This window comes from Falco cherrug, chromosome Z (genome assembly GCF_023634085.1).
Source record: "Falco cherrug isolate bFalChe1 chromosome Z, bFalChe1.pri, whole genome shotgun sequence".
Lineage (NCBI taxonomy): Eukaryota > Metazoa > Chordata > Aves > Falconiformes > Falconidae > Falco > Falco cherrug.
Genome location: NC_073720.1, coordinates 44,221,710 through 44,237,538, shown reverse-complemented (window position 1 = coordinate 44,237,538; position 15,829 = coordinate 44,221,710). Strand labels below are relative to the sequence as shown.

Below are 15,829 nucleotides of genomic sequence, written 5' to 3'. Positions count from 1 at the left end.
TCCAACAAAATGATCCTATGACTTTCTTCAATTTTAATTGTGCTGCATTCAGTAACTGAACCTTTTTAAAACAATTTTGTAGAATTTTTGAACTAGAGTGCAAAAACAATTTTGTTTTTTACTAGTGTTATGCATTTGTTTTGTGGTATGAAACTACTGTGTAAAGAGGCAGCAGGTGCAGGCCCCTAATAATTGAAATCTTAGTGAAAAATCTGGAAGTATAACACAGGAAACAAACAGCAAAAAATAATACTGGCTTTTTAAGAAGTGTTACATTTTAAGATGGCCAACTTCTGCAATTTTGCCTTCGTATCAGGTGTCTAAAAAAAATGGTCTCATTTTCAAATGTAAGCAAATCTTTAAAGTGCTTATATATGCATAAACACACTGTAATTGGAAAGCACGCTTACCCGAACGCAATGTGTCACAAAGGAATCAATGTAGTCTTTCGCCTGATGATTATTATAGAGACAACACCTAAAAGGGAAATATTTGTGTACATACATATGCTTATAAGTGTCATCAGCCTATGTAACACAAAATTAAAAAAGAAACACAAGGGCAACCACAGCAACTGACTCCTTCACACCTAAGGACTGAGTACAAAATGTGTATGTTCTTTGTATGCCTTTCCTTGTTTTTATAAGCAGGAATATTTTTTCATCAGACATGTGAACATATGCAAGTAAACTCAAGATCCACTTACTTTGGAGAAAGTACTGGAGGACTGACAAAAGACCTTAAAGCATCTTTTACCATGTCTTGCATGAGGTGAGTGCCAAATACCTTCTTGTTATCTACCAGAAAAGTTGTCTGAAAGTGAAAATATATTTTTAAAAACATATTTTATGTTAAAAGAAATGTATGTTATTTAGAAATCACTCATAGAAAGCTCTTACAGTACCTGTAAATTGTATCAGAAATTTGCAAGATTGCTTTAAGAATTAAAATGGTTCAGCTAGGTACAAGCTTACAGACTCAGAGAGGCATACTGAGATCTGTCAATTCTGTGGCATTCCCATGACACAAAATACAGCTCTGTTACTTGCATAAGACAATGCATGCAAAATGATTTTATTTCTTGGACTTTAAAGATGATTAATCAGACAGGTGTTTATGAAGATTAACATCAAATAGGTTATGTTGTTTCCCTGGAGGCTGACAAAGGCAATAGCCTTCAGACTAATGCAGACTTTTTCTATGCCTGCAGATACTACTGCTTTCATTGGTCATATCTGATGCCCATTCCACTTTCCTCCATGAGTTCTGCATCCCTTCCTTACACAGTTCTTGAGTGGGTGGAGATAAAGCTCCTCTGAGTTATGGAATATGTAATAACACTTTCAAGTTAAGTAAAAACATGAGAAGAAAAGTAGCAGCCTGTTCTGCTGTAACAGTAAAACTGATGGTTACGGCAATAGAGGCAGTATCTACATGAAATTCAGTCCGAACAGGGAGGACAAATACAAACATCAGCCCCAAACTCAGACAGCATAAAAATGCATATACAGGCCCTACTTTATGGCAAAGAAAAATTTTTAACACTTTCTGTTTTAATTAGCTTGTACTTACATGATCTAAACAACTGTATTTTAAAATGTTTTACAAAATGAGATCAGAAAGTAATCCTCCATATATCTAACACTTAAAATATCTCCAGAAAAAATTTTACCATGTATATATGAAGTGATATGCAACTAATTTAATTATTTGAAACACAAAGATGAATCCATATTTATAATGAATGCAGAAGTATTTTATTCAAAGACATAGATTAGGACTTGCCTGTAACAGGGATCTTGAAAGAACACATGGTGACTGTTCGCTAAACTCACAGAAAAAATCCTAATTTACATTTAAGAAAAAAAAGATAGTTCAGGTTAATATGCCAAATTTTTAGAGATGCTTTTAAGAAAGTAAGCATGAATGATTTAAATAAAACAGAAAATATTATGAAACTAAAATCTCTTTTTGCTACAATTACCTGTTACTTAACATACCAACAAGTTTCTGCATTTTCTTCTTCAGATGCAACAATTAGGATGATAGTATTAAAAAAAGGTACTGTGAAACTGTTAAGATCACAATGTAACAACCAATTATGTAACAAAACTGCAGTGTTTAACTGGTACAAAATGCTTCATGCAAACCCTGCTTTAGTTAGTTTAACAGGAAACAGGAAGACAAAAGATTTTTTCTTGATCTTTGAACTGATGTAACTGTGACTCTTTTCTCCATCCCCGAATGTGTGTATGGTAAGTGTTTTAAGCATTTAAGTGTCTTCTAATAAATGTAGGCAGTAACTTAGAATAACATCACTTAGTCAGGAAAGAATGTAAGCAGGTGCTTAGCTTTATGTCTGGGCAGGGAATTACATGCTTAAACAGATCCTAAGTGCTCTCTTGTGTTATAGGCACATACGTAGAATACCACTTTTTGCATCTAAAAAAATCAGGAATATAGCAGGGTATTATGTTCTCCTACTGCAGATGCAGCTCTTCAAGGAGTTCCAAGGAAATTAACTTGCTTGAGCTCTGCCACTAACGTGCATAATTGTTAACAGATTACGGGAAATGGGAGGTTTCAAAGGAGGAAATTTTGAAATTGTACACAACAATGAGAAACACCAAAACATTTATACATACAGCTCATTCTTTCCTCCAGTGAGCAACAGCATGTATATATGGAATGATTTTTTGCAAGTTACATTTTAAGATCTTATCTTTGGCTATAGATAGGAAATATTCATGCTTACCAGTATACAGTGCAAATTAGTTAAGTTGACTACTTCACACACAGTTTTTATTCGGTCTATTAGTTTGGAAAAATAATTGACCATTTCTTCCCTTTTTATTATTTTTGCATATCGAGGGAAAGTTGGTGGCAGCAATCTCTGATTAACAAGGGGCTCAAAGCCCATCATAATAGGATGATCTAATGAGGGAGGAGGGTAGAAAGAGAGAGAAAAAGCTGCGTGTAAGCTGTGTTTTCAGAACTCACTTAAAAGTATAATAGAAGTTATGAAATTACCCAAAATTAACTTTTTAACTGACAGTTAAATTCCAGAGACACTAAACACCCAACTGAAACAACTACTATTTAAAAAAAACCCAGCCCTCAACACCTCAGCATATACTTGTACAGACAGTGCAGTGGTGGTCCCTGTTTTAAAATGGCATATTTCACTGATGTGAAGTGCAATGCACTTAACCAAAAGTCCGTATTATCTCTGTCTTTGAAGTGAAAGTATCACTTTCAGGACAGCATATTTAAGAAAGGAATAAAATTATGAAATTCGATACATACCTCCTTTAGTGGTATCATTCTGTGCCTGTATACCATGATGCAGTGAATTGTGGATAGCAGAAAGCAAGTCAGATGCCTGAGTCATTAGTTTCTGAGCTTCTGCAACTGCACTCGTCTGAAAGGGAGGTAACAGTTACTCACATTATGAACAACGTATTTTGACCACGGAATTAATACTAGTATCATAATAAAGAATGATATTGGGATTCTAATGTTTGTACACAACTAGTTCTGGGGGAAAAAAAACCCACAGAAAATCCCTACCACCCAACATATCTTTATGCAATAGCATTCTTTATATTTTATGTATCTATACATTTAATGCTGTATTTTTTTGCTGTATAAGATAAGCCTTAATAATAATTAGAACTGAAAGTCTAGTATACACTACATGCAAGTCCTATACTTCTGCTTCTGGCTGACTGGCAGGAGGTGTGGGGTGCAAAAGCCCCACAAAACACTTCTGCCCAATGAGGCAGAACTCCAAACTGCAAAGAGGAAAAAATCATTAGAAAATGCAGAATTCTTGAGAATACTGGAAAACCACAACCTATCAACTGAAATGAAATCACTACATAACATCAGAAGATTCCAGACGTCCATTAGAAATCTCGATTCATTATCTGCTGACATGCTGAATTTTCTGATATCCTATGAATCAAAATCTGTGAGCAAATGGGTACCATTAAAAATAGCTCTCTGTAAAACCTAAACTCTTGTTTTAAAAGTTCTGCACTAACAGTCCCTGATGGAACTTCAAGTATTTGAAATCTTAAGTCAAACTGAAACTCTACTTTTAGAAAAAAAAAGATGTTTAAAATGCCTCCAAGATCTAAAGAAGCTGCCTAAGATCTGCAGCTCTGCATAATGTATGTTCATGCATTATAGCATCCACAAATCCACTAACCAAATAAGCTGGTAAGCACACCTAATTCAAACCAGCATAGTCCATGACGTAAATAACTTCAAGTAATCACTTTAGTGACATTAAGGTAATCTGATTTTGCACAGATCATTAACACATAGCAGTTAACAGACAGAATTTGGCTGCACCTCAGTGCAGATCACTTCTATGTCACAGTTTGATTTCTGACATATATTGCACACAGAATGCACTTATTCTCAACCACTCAACACTGATATCTACCAATGATACTTGCACCTGAGTTTCAATTTAATCAAGGTCTTTAAAACTGTACAGTATGCAGCTGCTCCAACAGCAAAATATGTGGGAAAGGCTCCATGCCACTTAAGTAAGAAACTCACTTCTTTATGAAAACAGAAATAACAATAAGCAATAAGCAATACAGATATTTACCTTTAAATAAAGAAAAAACAATTAAAATAAAAAGCTTTGTCTTATATGACATGTGATTCTACCCCTTTGCCCTAACGCAACCAGTTCCTTCCCCCCTCAACCATTACAAAATCTTACATTCAAAAAAGTATGAAAAAAGCACAGAAAGCAGTTCTATTCCTTTTCTCAGACCAAGTAAGTTTAGATGCAAATTCAGTATCACATGGAAGGAAAAGCTTACAATTTTCTAGCAATGGAAAAAACACTGCCCAGTGTCAGTTAACTCCACAGAAGGGGACTGAACTCCAGAAAGAAAAGTTTTCCTCATGTATGTGAAAAGAGTAATCCAAAACTTGTATTTTCTTGAAGTGTTCTAGAGTGAATATTCTCTCTGCAACGCCACTACAATGTCAGCTACTAGCTTTCCCTGTGTTTTCTTTAAAAATGAATGAAAACTGAATGCTTGCCACTGTAAGGCCTTATCCAATGCTTTACCTGCAACAACATCAATTCATATCTACAGAATAATTACTCAACCTTAGAGAATAAAAGATTAGTATTTCACAGGATCACAACGTGAACACAAAAAACCCAAATGAACGTACCTCTTTTTTGGTAAAGGCTATTAGAACAGTCAGTAGTACCCGGGTAAACTTGACTCTGCTGAACACAGCTAAACACTGTTGGTGCTGTAATAAAAATGGCCTGCAAATTACTGAGCAATATGCATAAAATCCTCAAACTTTTACAGTTTTATTGAAGTATGCTCTCCAGTCTTAAAAATACAGGATGTAGTATGATTCTGACAAAAAGTTATAGAATTTATAGAAGAAATCTCTACTGCTGTTTGAAAAGCACTAACACAAAAAATACTAAGACACTTCAGGTAAAGCCCAGCCTCTGTACAGCTATGTCCTATGCACACACTATTTGAATCTCAGCTTAAGTGAACAACCTCAAATTATTAAACCAATTTTACCTCCTTTTCACTGAAGATCTATGTTACAAGTAATTTCTGAAGAAAACATTACTGGGAAAAGAAACCCACACCCTTCCAAATCAACCACATCAACTGCCACTTTTAATGGAAGGAGCTACACTGCTTTCACCTTCTCTTCCTACTTTTTCCCTTGACAGTGAGGCTGCCAGCAGCAGTAAAAGCTGCTGGGAACGAACCAAGGGAAGAAAGTACAGCATAGGTAAGACCACCTTCTTTTCTAATGGCTTTTTCTTGAGGGATAGGTGCATAAATGGCAGATCTGCAGCAATAGCATCACTATTTTGCCATTCAGATCGATCCAGAACTCCACCCTCCAAAGCATAAAAGCCTAACTACTAGTCTGGGATTTGCTTAGGGTCACATTTAGAACAGCTCATATATGACAGCAGTAGCAACACTGGTCATACACATTTCTCACAAGCTGTTGACAATGATTGAAGTAATGTACTAATCCATGAAATCTAGAAAGAAAAGAAAAAAATATATTCATTACTTCAAGTTCAACTTCTGGATCTCTCTCCTCTCCTTGTCGACTTCGAGTACTCTAGAAGGTAAAGGAATTTCAAATAATTTACTAAAAATTGCAAAGGGAAGCTTTTGTAGTAAAATTCCTTTATCATCTCCAGAACATCCATCTGTTAAATAACACTAAAAATCAGTTCTCAAGTCCAAAACTTCTTAATATATAACCTAGGTACTTGAATGCTACAAGACTTTATAATAGTAATGAGATCTATCTCAGTCCACTCTGCAAACAGGCAAGGAAATTGTACGAACATTTTATATTTTAAACTGTGGTAAAGGAAGACTGACTTCTTTAACATCACATAATACATCTGTGTAAAAGCCAGAGGTCAAACACACACTTTCTGTGCCCCAACCCTGTGTTAAGTTCTAGATCATGATATACCTATTACCAGTGAAGCAATTAAAGAGTTTAGAAAAGTCTGAAGACTTCATCATCTTTAGAGCTGGAAGGCAAACTACCAGCATGTTACACAAACCATTATGGCAGTTCTTCAAAGAAACCCCATTTAATGACACAGAACTTCTGCATTCTTCATAATCCAACTCCTTCCCCCAAACCTATGTTAAGTACGCTGAAGACTAACCGATAAGGCAAACATGAGAAAAATACCTTCACTCGTCTTTGCATGTCATCTTCTACATCTTTTAGCATACCTGGAGAAGTCACAGTACAATTAAAAGCTGAGAAGCATTCCTATTCCCATCAGGGGAAAAAAGTTTTGAGAGGAAATCAAATTTTGAAGAGCTTTACATAATCATTAGCCAAAGACAACAAAAAATATTCTTGTGAGGGATGATAGGGATGGCTTGCAACAACAAATAAATCAGAGACTGATCCAAAGCTAAAGTGTTTACAAATTTTCTAAAAATAAACGGAAAGCTCAAGTATGTATCAAAAACAATGCATCAAAAGGTTTTTACAAAATAGCATATGTATTCATAGCTTTAGAACACTGTTTTTTCCTCAAAAGCCATCTGTTTAGATCACAACAAATAGCGAGGCAGAGAAGCAGAATTCAAGCAGCGCACTTTCCAATGGTTTGCACCTATCTCAGTGCTGGGTAAGCTCGGGCTCAGCCACTTGGCTGGCACTTCTAAAAGTACTACTTCTGTTTCTCAGGCATGTAACAACGCTGAAAACAGCTGAATAAATAAACACATATTTTATTTAATAATAACAATATATATTGTATCATTATCTATAATAGATAATGATAAATAAACAATAAATAAATAGCTGAACCTTTTCAAGGAAAAATAATTTGACCTTTTTACCAAGCCACCAATTTTCACATGACTAATGAAAAAACTTAACATCTGAAGCTCCTACCAATTCATTAGGTTTGGTTGAGTGCAACCAGCATGCTCAAAAGGGAAAGAGACTGATGGACAGAAAGTACAAACTGTACCTGTAACTCTAAGATCTGTCACAGTGTTGGCCATTTTAAATCCGTAAGTCATTGACTGAAAATCTTCCTAAAAAATAAAATTCAAAGAAGCAGTATGCAGTGAAATATAAACAGCAGTAGTTACATTTTCAAGTTGAGGTTTGGGGCTTTCTTTTTGTTTTTTGGTTTGGGGTTGGTTTTTTTTGGGGGGGGGGGCGGGCAATGTTGTTGTGTTTTGTTGGTTTGTTTGTTGCAGGGTTTTTTGGGGTGTTTTTGTGTAACTACACAAAGTATAGAAGTCCAGTTTTATTCTGCACAACTGAATACACCCATGGTTTGGGTGACTTTCCTGCCCAAATCCAGCTTTGGGTAATTATTTGCTGCATAAAACCTTAACATTAGTATGCCCTTAACACCAGTGCCACCCCATCAAAATGTTATGAGAACTATGGATGCAAAGTACTATTTAGTCAATTTTAGGTATAGTCAGTAAGAAGTGACTTGTCCAAGCTCAGAGGAAACAAAAATTGCTGTGAACACAGAACACTGGATTCTGATTCCATTGCTAGATGGACATTTCAGACAAAAGGCTAAAGTAGAAAACAGGAAGAAAACCACAAGTAAAACTGATTTTAAATGGTTAGCCACAAAGACTTGCATTGCTTCTTGAGTAAAATCTTTATGAGACTCCAATACTCAAGCAAAACATAGAAAAGCGTATGAAACACCTTCACTGAAGCAGACTGCATTTCAGACAGATCAAGTCTAACACTTTGGGTTTTTAGGAGGATGAACTGCCACTCCTACAGTATCTTCAAACAGCAGTAACTTTATCTGATGTACTGCTTTATTTGCATTATGGAGCGTATGTATAATGCTACATATTTAACCATGGGTCATACTGAAACACATACCTCCTCAAAAACAGCTGCTTTGTTAACTTTTTCTCTGGCAATATCACAGATTTTTAGGATCCCTAGTGCAAAAGCCTTCATGGCAGGATCTTCTATGAAGTCTGGATTATGAATGTAAAGGCACGTGAATACAGTCTGTGCCAAGGAATGTCCTTCTAACCATGTAATCTAGGGAAAGGAAAATAAAATGTTTCACTCATGACAGCAAAGTCCTCATTTTTACATCTCCAGTCTTTTTCCATTCTTACTATGCTTCAGTGAGTTGTAAGGAAGTCTATCATGGCAAACTTCCATTAGGCAAAAACAGAGAGTCTCTCAACCTTTAACCTTCATGCTTCTGCTGGCTGTGGCAGGCAGCAAGTTACTAAACCCCATAACACCGTGAAATTCTGGTGTTGGATAAACCTCTTCCACAAAGTTCAGGTCTAACCTCTGTGACCTAGCATGACATTAAGAGACCATCAGATTTATAAGCTTCCTTTATACAGATACTGAATGAAAAATGCAAGTGGCTACGAAACAACTCAGCAATATTCTGCATGTTCTCTTCTACAACTTTAAGATTCTTTTCATGACCCCCTCTCTCTACTACTTTCAGGCTGCTTTAAGCTACAGGGAAAGATTAAATAATTTAAACAGTTATTTCTATCTTGAAACAGCAAAAACCACTGTAGGACCAGACTTCTAATATGCTCACTGTTCCTTTTTTAAAAAAGGAAAGTCAGTATTTGGGAGGAGGAGAGAGAAGATGGATTATGTTACGTGTCAAATGATACAACATTATCATAAGTAACATGCAACACTAAGTGGCCTTAATATGTCGTTTTGGACTAAACTAATTTGAAATGTTGTTTTAAAAACCAAAGTCATTTTATGGATGTCATTTTACAGAGTTACTGAGAATAATTTGTATCATTCACTGATGAAATTAAGACATATACATAGAGAAATAATCATAATAAATAAATAAAAGATAATTCAATTATGTCCTTTCCAAATGGATTTAGATATTTTCTTTCTTCAAAATGCCCCATAAGCTCAGTCATACTGGCTGTACAGAAATGAGTAACAAGAGTGCTGTAGGTTGCTGCACACTCACTATTCAGCACAGTCAAACACCAACATACAGCAGGCAGTCAGATACCGTATGTGTAAAAACACAAATTACAAAACCTTTTTACATCATTCAAAATGCTACCAGTTCTCTTCCATAATTACTTCTACAATAAAAAAAGAAAAAAAATCAAAATTATGCCTCTTAATAGCCAATGCAAGTATCTAAATGGAAAATAAAATACTAAGTATATATTTTCTGCTTGGTGAATTTTTTTTTGAGTTCTACTGTTTTTTCTTTTTTTAAACTAGATTAAAGGATTGTATTTTGAAAGCAAAAACATCTAATGTTAAGAGCAGAGAAATGCTTACCAAACAACAAAAACATGTATCCATTATTCCTACCAGCTCAGGTGAAGTGAGATCCTTTATTTTTATGGTGCCATCCTTAGAAAACAAAGAAAGAAAAAATCCTAAAGACTATGGAAACCTATAAACAAGACACAACTGATAATCTGTGCAGCCGAAAAGGAAATTACAATTTGGTTAAGGCTTCAGAATATTTGTATACCACTAGCTTTACTGAGCAGCTTCATAATGTGCCATAAGTCCTGAAAAACTCTGCTTTCCATCATTGTGTTGAACACTGACCAAACACAAAGCTATTCAAAGAAAAAGCTAAAATAAAATTTCTGATATATGAATAGCCAATAGAAGTTTAAACCAGGTAACTGTCAACACTTAAATCACAAAACAGTACATATAATAATAAAGACTGAACAAGGAATAATATGCAGGACCCATTCTTTGAAGACTGCTTTTTACACTGCAAATACTTGTAGAGTTTTACGGCTTTCAAGGTCAGCTTTCATTTTATTTGTCCAATGTATGCAACATTGCATATATTCTACATGACTTAGCCACTATTTTAGTTCTCTCAGTCCATTCAAAACAAGGTTTATAGTACATGTTTTTAAATTAGCCAGCTTCTGTTCAATGCTAATGAACTGATAGTCTCAGGAAGTGTTAATTTCCAGCTTTTGTAAGGAAGCTGGTTTCCATTCAGCTTGAAGAGGGACTATCCAATACATCTTTATACAAAACACACGTTTGGGGGAAGCACAGGGTGACCTGCAAAACTTCTGAAATCCACCTGAGGTACCAATACCCAACAACTTCACAGTACTTTTCACTGGAAAAGTTAGCATCATTGTGATAATGTAGTTAACAAAAAAGGTAAACATCACAAGCTATTTCTTACTTCACTATCCAAAACAAAAAAGAAAAAATAAATTTAAAGTAAAGATTGAAAACATTAATTATGTTGAATTGTGCTGAACTGCAATTTGATAAAACTGTATCATACTTTTACAGACTATGTAGGCAAAACCAAGGAAGTCACACGAACCTTAATAGCTTGCTCAAAGTTAAGAACCTTTCTGTTAACTTGGTTTCCAATCATACCAGCATCCATCTTGGGATCCATCATTTCAATGGCAGACATGGCTTCAAAAAGACCAAAACTAAGAACACCAATAAAAAAATTTTCTGAATGTAATTATTTTATACAAAACAGTCTTCACAAACCAATGTAAAAGAACATAGGATGGTAAACTGAGTACACTGTATTCTGACTACAAACAGTAAGGTACGTAAAGATTACTACTAATCTTCAGAGATCATGGTTTTCAGGAATTCGAGGATCTTTCAACAAGTAACACAACAGATGTCTAAAAGTACAAGAAAACTCAGCCTTTTTTTTTTAAAGCTGAAAAACACTCTTTAGCCAAATAACCCGTTACTAGACCTATGCACACTTGTTTCTACACACCTCATAATGATATAGCACCTTTTTAAAAATCACGTAACATAATAAGCCGATATTAAGCAAGCTGTTTTGTTGTGCTACATCCAAAAACTTAAAGATATGTTCCCCACAAACTGATGACAACATGCATGACACAAAACAACAATAATATACATTGAATATACCAACCCTGTTTAAAGAGAGCATGTTAAGAAAACTGATAGGAAAAAAAACCCCAGCATTTGACAATGCATCACTTGTAGTCAGGGCATAAAAGGTTGCAGGAGAACCACACCAAATGAAGACTGGCCTACCAAAGAAGGACTATAGTGCCTCACCTTTGGTACATACGATATACATCAGAACTGCCGCACAAGACTTTATTCTATAAAAGAGGTTATTGCATGTGGCACATTCAAATTCTGAAAACTGTTATTTGCTCTGAAATGCTCTTATTTATGAAATTATACCTGAAGTGTGCTTTGCTTCTACTGTATAAGTACTTGGTGATATCCTTGCATGCATTTTTAAGCGGGTTTGTGTTTAATAGTGTTCCTGTCTTCTGAGCTATTAGTCTTAAATAAACACTTTTTTCTTTACGCAAGTTAACAGATGTGTGGCTAAACAATTTACTATCTCATTTACTGTATCATCCTTTAATTAATTCAGCAAGATTTTAGCACGCTTCTTTCTGAAATAATTTTTTTCAGAATCTGTAGAGCCCTCTGTTTCCATTTCAGCATGTCATTTAAAAGTTACATTAAAGGACATGCATTGTTTATCCTGAACTTATTAGTAACATCCAAAGCAACCAAATCTGAAGTCTTTCTGGCATGTTTTTATCAAAGCATGTCTACACAAAATAGTTCCATAGATTCAGTAGTGTCAACGCCACTGATCATAAGATGTGCTATAAACTTCTAAACTACATTGATGAACTGAAAATGTTATGTTACACTGGTACCATGAGAAACGTTCAGCATTCAAATAGGTTCATCATATACATGCTGAGGAAAAATGATATTCTGAATATTTCACTTTACTTAAATCACAAATTAAGAAAGCTTAGTTGATACTGCGTGACTTATTAGTAAACATTAACATGTTTGCACTAATCCTATCTAAAAACCAGAACTATCCCACAGGCATACTTACAGCTTGTCATGAAGCAGTTCTCCCAACTTCAGTTCTACAAAGGAACAGAACAGGATAAACGATTACAATCATCTTTCTAGCACAACTTTTCCAGGATAGTCTTGTCACTCAACAAACTGTCTTATGCTAAGAGAGAAAAATGTGTGGGAGGAGACCAGACATTTCTACTCCACCTTCATTTGCCTTTACTTACAAAGCACTTTCAAGACTGAAAGACTAAAAAACCACAGTTGTTCACATCCCTCTCTGATGTTACTCATCCCTCTCCGTTATTCCAACAGTTAAAGGGGTTTTAAAATTACCAAATAGTAGCATCTGAATAGCCTGGAACACAGGCCAGCAGTTTTCTGTGCTCCTTTATGGAGATGTCATATTTTTTCCCCAAGGGACTTTACTGAAAGGCTTGCTTTTCCTCATTACTTTTAATGAAGCTTTTAGATGTATTTGATGTGAATAAAACCAGTTTATCACTAATATATAGCAATTATTTGATGGTATAAGGAAATTGTGTTTGTCCTTATGTCATATTGTGTGTGGTAAGTTGCAGGTTTTTATTTATTTTTCCCTATTATCATCATAAAATCAGCTGAAAAAATATAATCACAGTATGGTAAACTAGCACTAATATCTAAGAACAATAAAGGTACTGTTTAAATGGAAGCAACTGCTTCCCCATGACTGGGATGCACTGCATCTCCTCAGAAGCTCACCCCTGTTTCAAAGATGAAAAACGACCAGTTAAATGAATAAATTGTTTGGACCCTACAGATCCAGAAATGTACAGGAAAAAAAGCATGTTGATTATGCATGGATGGATGAGGCTTCCATTTGGCTGAAGAGTTAGGAAGAAATCTCTACAAAGAAAAAAAGCAAATGTAAAAATGCGTAAGATTAAAAAATACGACTTAAAAAGGTATTTGTGTAATCTGGAAGAGGAAGTAAGGTGAGGGTCTCCTGATATTTCCAACCTCACAGTTAAGTTAAACACAGGGAAACATACAATCAATGTAGTCCATCCATCTGGGTCAAACTATTGCTTAAAACACCTCAAAAAAATATGCTCAGTCCTGCAAAGGATTCCATTTTTTCTCAGCGCAAGCAGTACAACTCACCTCTACAAGCCTCTTCAAAATCCTGGGTTATATCTATCCAGCTTGTATGACTCTTTTCCATCTTGTCAGGCATACCAAGTTCCCATCCTGAATCATCATCTTCTACTGAAGCTTTCATAACCATGATACTGCACCTTTAAAACTGTATCACAGACAACGCACAACATGTACAAATCAGAAGTGCTTCACGGGAGTAACTTTTTTCATTTTCAAGAAATAGGTAAAAAAGGGAGACTAACTAACCTGATTTCATTGAAACAGCTACCATTACATAAAACCAGGCCAAAAAAAATGAATGAAAATTATTGTTAAAAAGTTTTTTTAATTTACCGTTTCTTTCTCTACAACTAGCTTGTATGCTGTGAAACCTTCAAGAACTAGGGACACCAAAACTTTAGCAGTAGAGAGCCTTAATAAAGCATGTACTGTCAAACTGGAAATAAAATGGGAAATAATGTCAAAAAAATCCTCTCTTATAACAGATGTAGATACGACAAATATTTTGTTGTTGTTTTTACACTATCAGAAATACACATTTCCTCCCCCTGCTCTGTCAAAGGGATTAAAAGGAGGAAATTGGAAAGCTGACCACACACAAGGGTTTTTTATTCATACAAAGTGCATCTAAAGAAATTTGTAAAAACGAGCATGTCTCCTCTGACTTCTTCAGCAGAAAGTAACATGAAGATTACCGCTGCAACGTTAAGCGGCTTCAGACTGGAAACTTCGCAACCTCGTGATACTCGGGGCAGCCCCGAAGCTCCCTCACGTTTGGCCAAAGCGCCTGCCCGTGACAGGCACCGCCGCCAGCCCTCCCCTCGGCCGCTCGGATGGGCTTGCGAGCGGCACCCGCCGCCCGGCGAGCTCGGAGGGCCTAGCGGGAGCTGCCGCGGCAGCGCCCAGCACAGGGCCCCGCGGCACCGGCCCCCCCGCAAACCCCAGGGGTCGCGGCGGAATGCGAGGCCCGGCCCCGCCGCCCCGCCACGCTCGGCCTGCCCCGCGCCCGGCCGCTGTGCCGCTGGTTCCGAGGCGACAGCAGGGTCTGCCCGGCGCAGCGGGCTGGGATGAAGAAATACATGGGAAGCGAATCGAAACAAAGGGAAATCACACTTCAATTTCGGACAGGATCGCCGAGGCACCCAGATCCTGCCCGACTCGCCGCTCCCCGCAGCTTACCCCGCCCCGGGAACCCGGCGCTGTCTCGGCCCCGGCAACCCCGCGGGGCGCCGGCCCGTGCTCAGGCACGGGACCGGCGGGCAGCCCTGCTCCGCCAGGGACGGCGACCGAACCCCGCTGCTGCCCGGACGGCAGCTCGGTCCCGACGCTGGAGAGAGGCTAGCGCGGCGCCCACCCGCCTCGCTGCGGGGCACCGGCGCCGCGGACTCCCGTCCTCGGCTGCCCGTCGCCGAGAGCTCCCTGGCTCCCTCCCTCCCTCCCGGGAGCCGTCAGTACTCCCCCCTGCCCCGCACGGGGACCTCACCCGCCTCGCCCCGTGCGCGAGCCCGCTCCCTCCCGTCCTCTCTCGCCACCGCCGTTGCCGCCACTGAGCGCGCACGCGCAGCCCCGCCGCCGCCAGCCAGCTAATACCGGGATCCCAGCGCAGGCGCACGCAGGGCTCGGCCGCGCCCCTCCCCCCGCCGCGGCTGCGCCGGCGTGATCCGGCGGGCGGTGGGCCCTGGCGCCCGCCCCGCAGCCCGAGGGAGGGGTGGGGCTGAGGCGGGTGCGGCGGAGGCGGTTGCGCTGGGCTCGGCGCTGGTGACGGTGCCCCTCCCCCCCGTTATGTGGAGAAGCGGGGTGGGGGCCCAGCGGGGACCCCAGCGGTGAGCGGCGGCGGTCCTTCTGGGGAGGCCGGCGGCCCGAGCCTGGGCTGGGGGGGGGGGGGAAGGCTGAGAAGGGCCCGAGGCCCGGCGGCAACGTGGGGGCTTATGGCGCCGTGGGCGGGCGGCACCTGCGGCGGAGCGAGGGCGAAGTGCCCCGTCTGTCCCAGGTGGTGCGGGCGAACCGCTTGTTAGCGGCGGCGCGGCCCCGCCTCGGGCTCCGCGGCAGCCGTGGTGCCCGCTGCCAGCCCCGCTGCCTGCCGCCGCCTGCTCGCAGCCCTGCGCGGTGCCGCGGTGCTGGTTGCGGGGGCCGTGGGCTGAGCGGGCAGCGCGGCGCAGCCGAGCGGGTCGTCCTGGCCGTTCGCCGAATCGCGGAACTGAAAGCGCACTTGAGGCGATTTTTTTTTGTGTGTGTCGTACGTTTCTTCCCTTTCGCCCTCTCCTTTTTGATG

At 39.1% G+C, this 15,829-nt stretch overlaps 1 protein-coding gene across 2 annotated transcripts in view; it reads right to left on the bottom strand.

The window, feature by feature from the left end:
- The window catches only part of NAA35 (N-alpha-acetyltransferase 35, NatC auxiliary subunit), a 28,905-nt gene extending 13,752 nt beyond the window's left edge, over window positions 1-15,153 (bottom strand). Inside the window, exons 1-15 of one of the 2 annotated variants that reach the window (XM_055698410.1) lie at window positions 15,041-15,153; window positions 13,561-13,702; window positions 12,449-12,482; window positions 10,895-11,009; window positions 9,859-9,933; window positions 8,434-8,601; window positions 7,541-7,607; window positions 6,742-6,785; window positions 6,097-6,147; window positions 5,209-5,292; window positions 3,307-3,421; window positions 2,756-2,934; window positions 1,786-1,845; window positions 707-813; window positions 411-477 (exon numbers count right to left, since the gene is read on the bottom strand). In XM_055698410.1, coding sequence (XP_055554385.1) covers window positions 411-477; window positions 707-813; window positions 1,786-1,845; window positions 2,756-2,934; window positions 3,307-3,421; window positions 5,209-5,292; window positions 6,097-6,147; window positions 6,742-6,785; window positions 7,541-7,607; window positions 8,434-8,601; window positions 9,859-9,933; window positions 10,895-11,009; window positions 12,449-12,482; window positions 13,561-13,684 — 1,290 coding nt within the window. In that variant the 5' untranslated portion in view covers window positions 13,685-13,702; window positions 15,041-15,153. Of the gene's footprint in view, window positions 1-410; window positions 478-706; window positions 814-1,785; window positions 1,846-2,755; window positions 2,935-3,306; window positions 3,422-5,208; window positions 5,293-6,096; window positions 6,148-6,741; window positions 6,786-7,540; window positions 7,608-8,433; window positions 8,602-9,858; window positions 9,934-10,894; window positions 11,010-12,448; window positions 12,483-13,560; window positions 13,703-14,736; window positions 14,980-15,040 lie in introns of those variants that run through there. The other variant, XM_055698411.1, reaches the window with a different exon arrangement.
- Window positions 15,154-15,829: the final 676 nt, after the last annotated feature.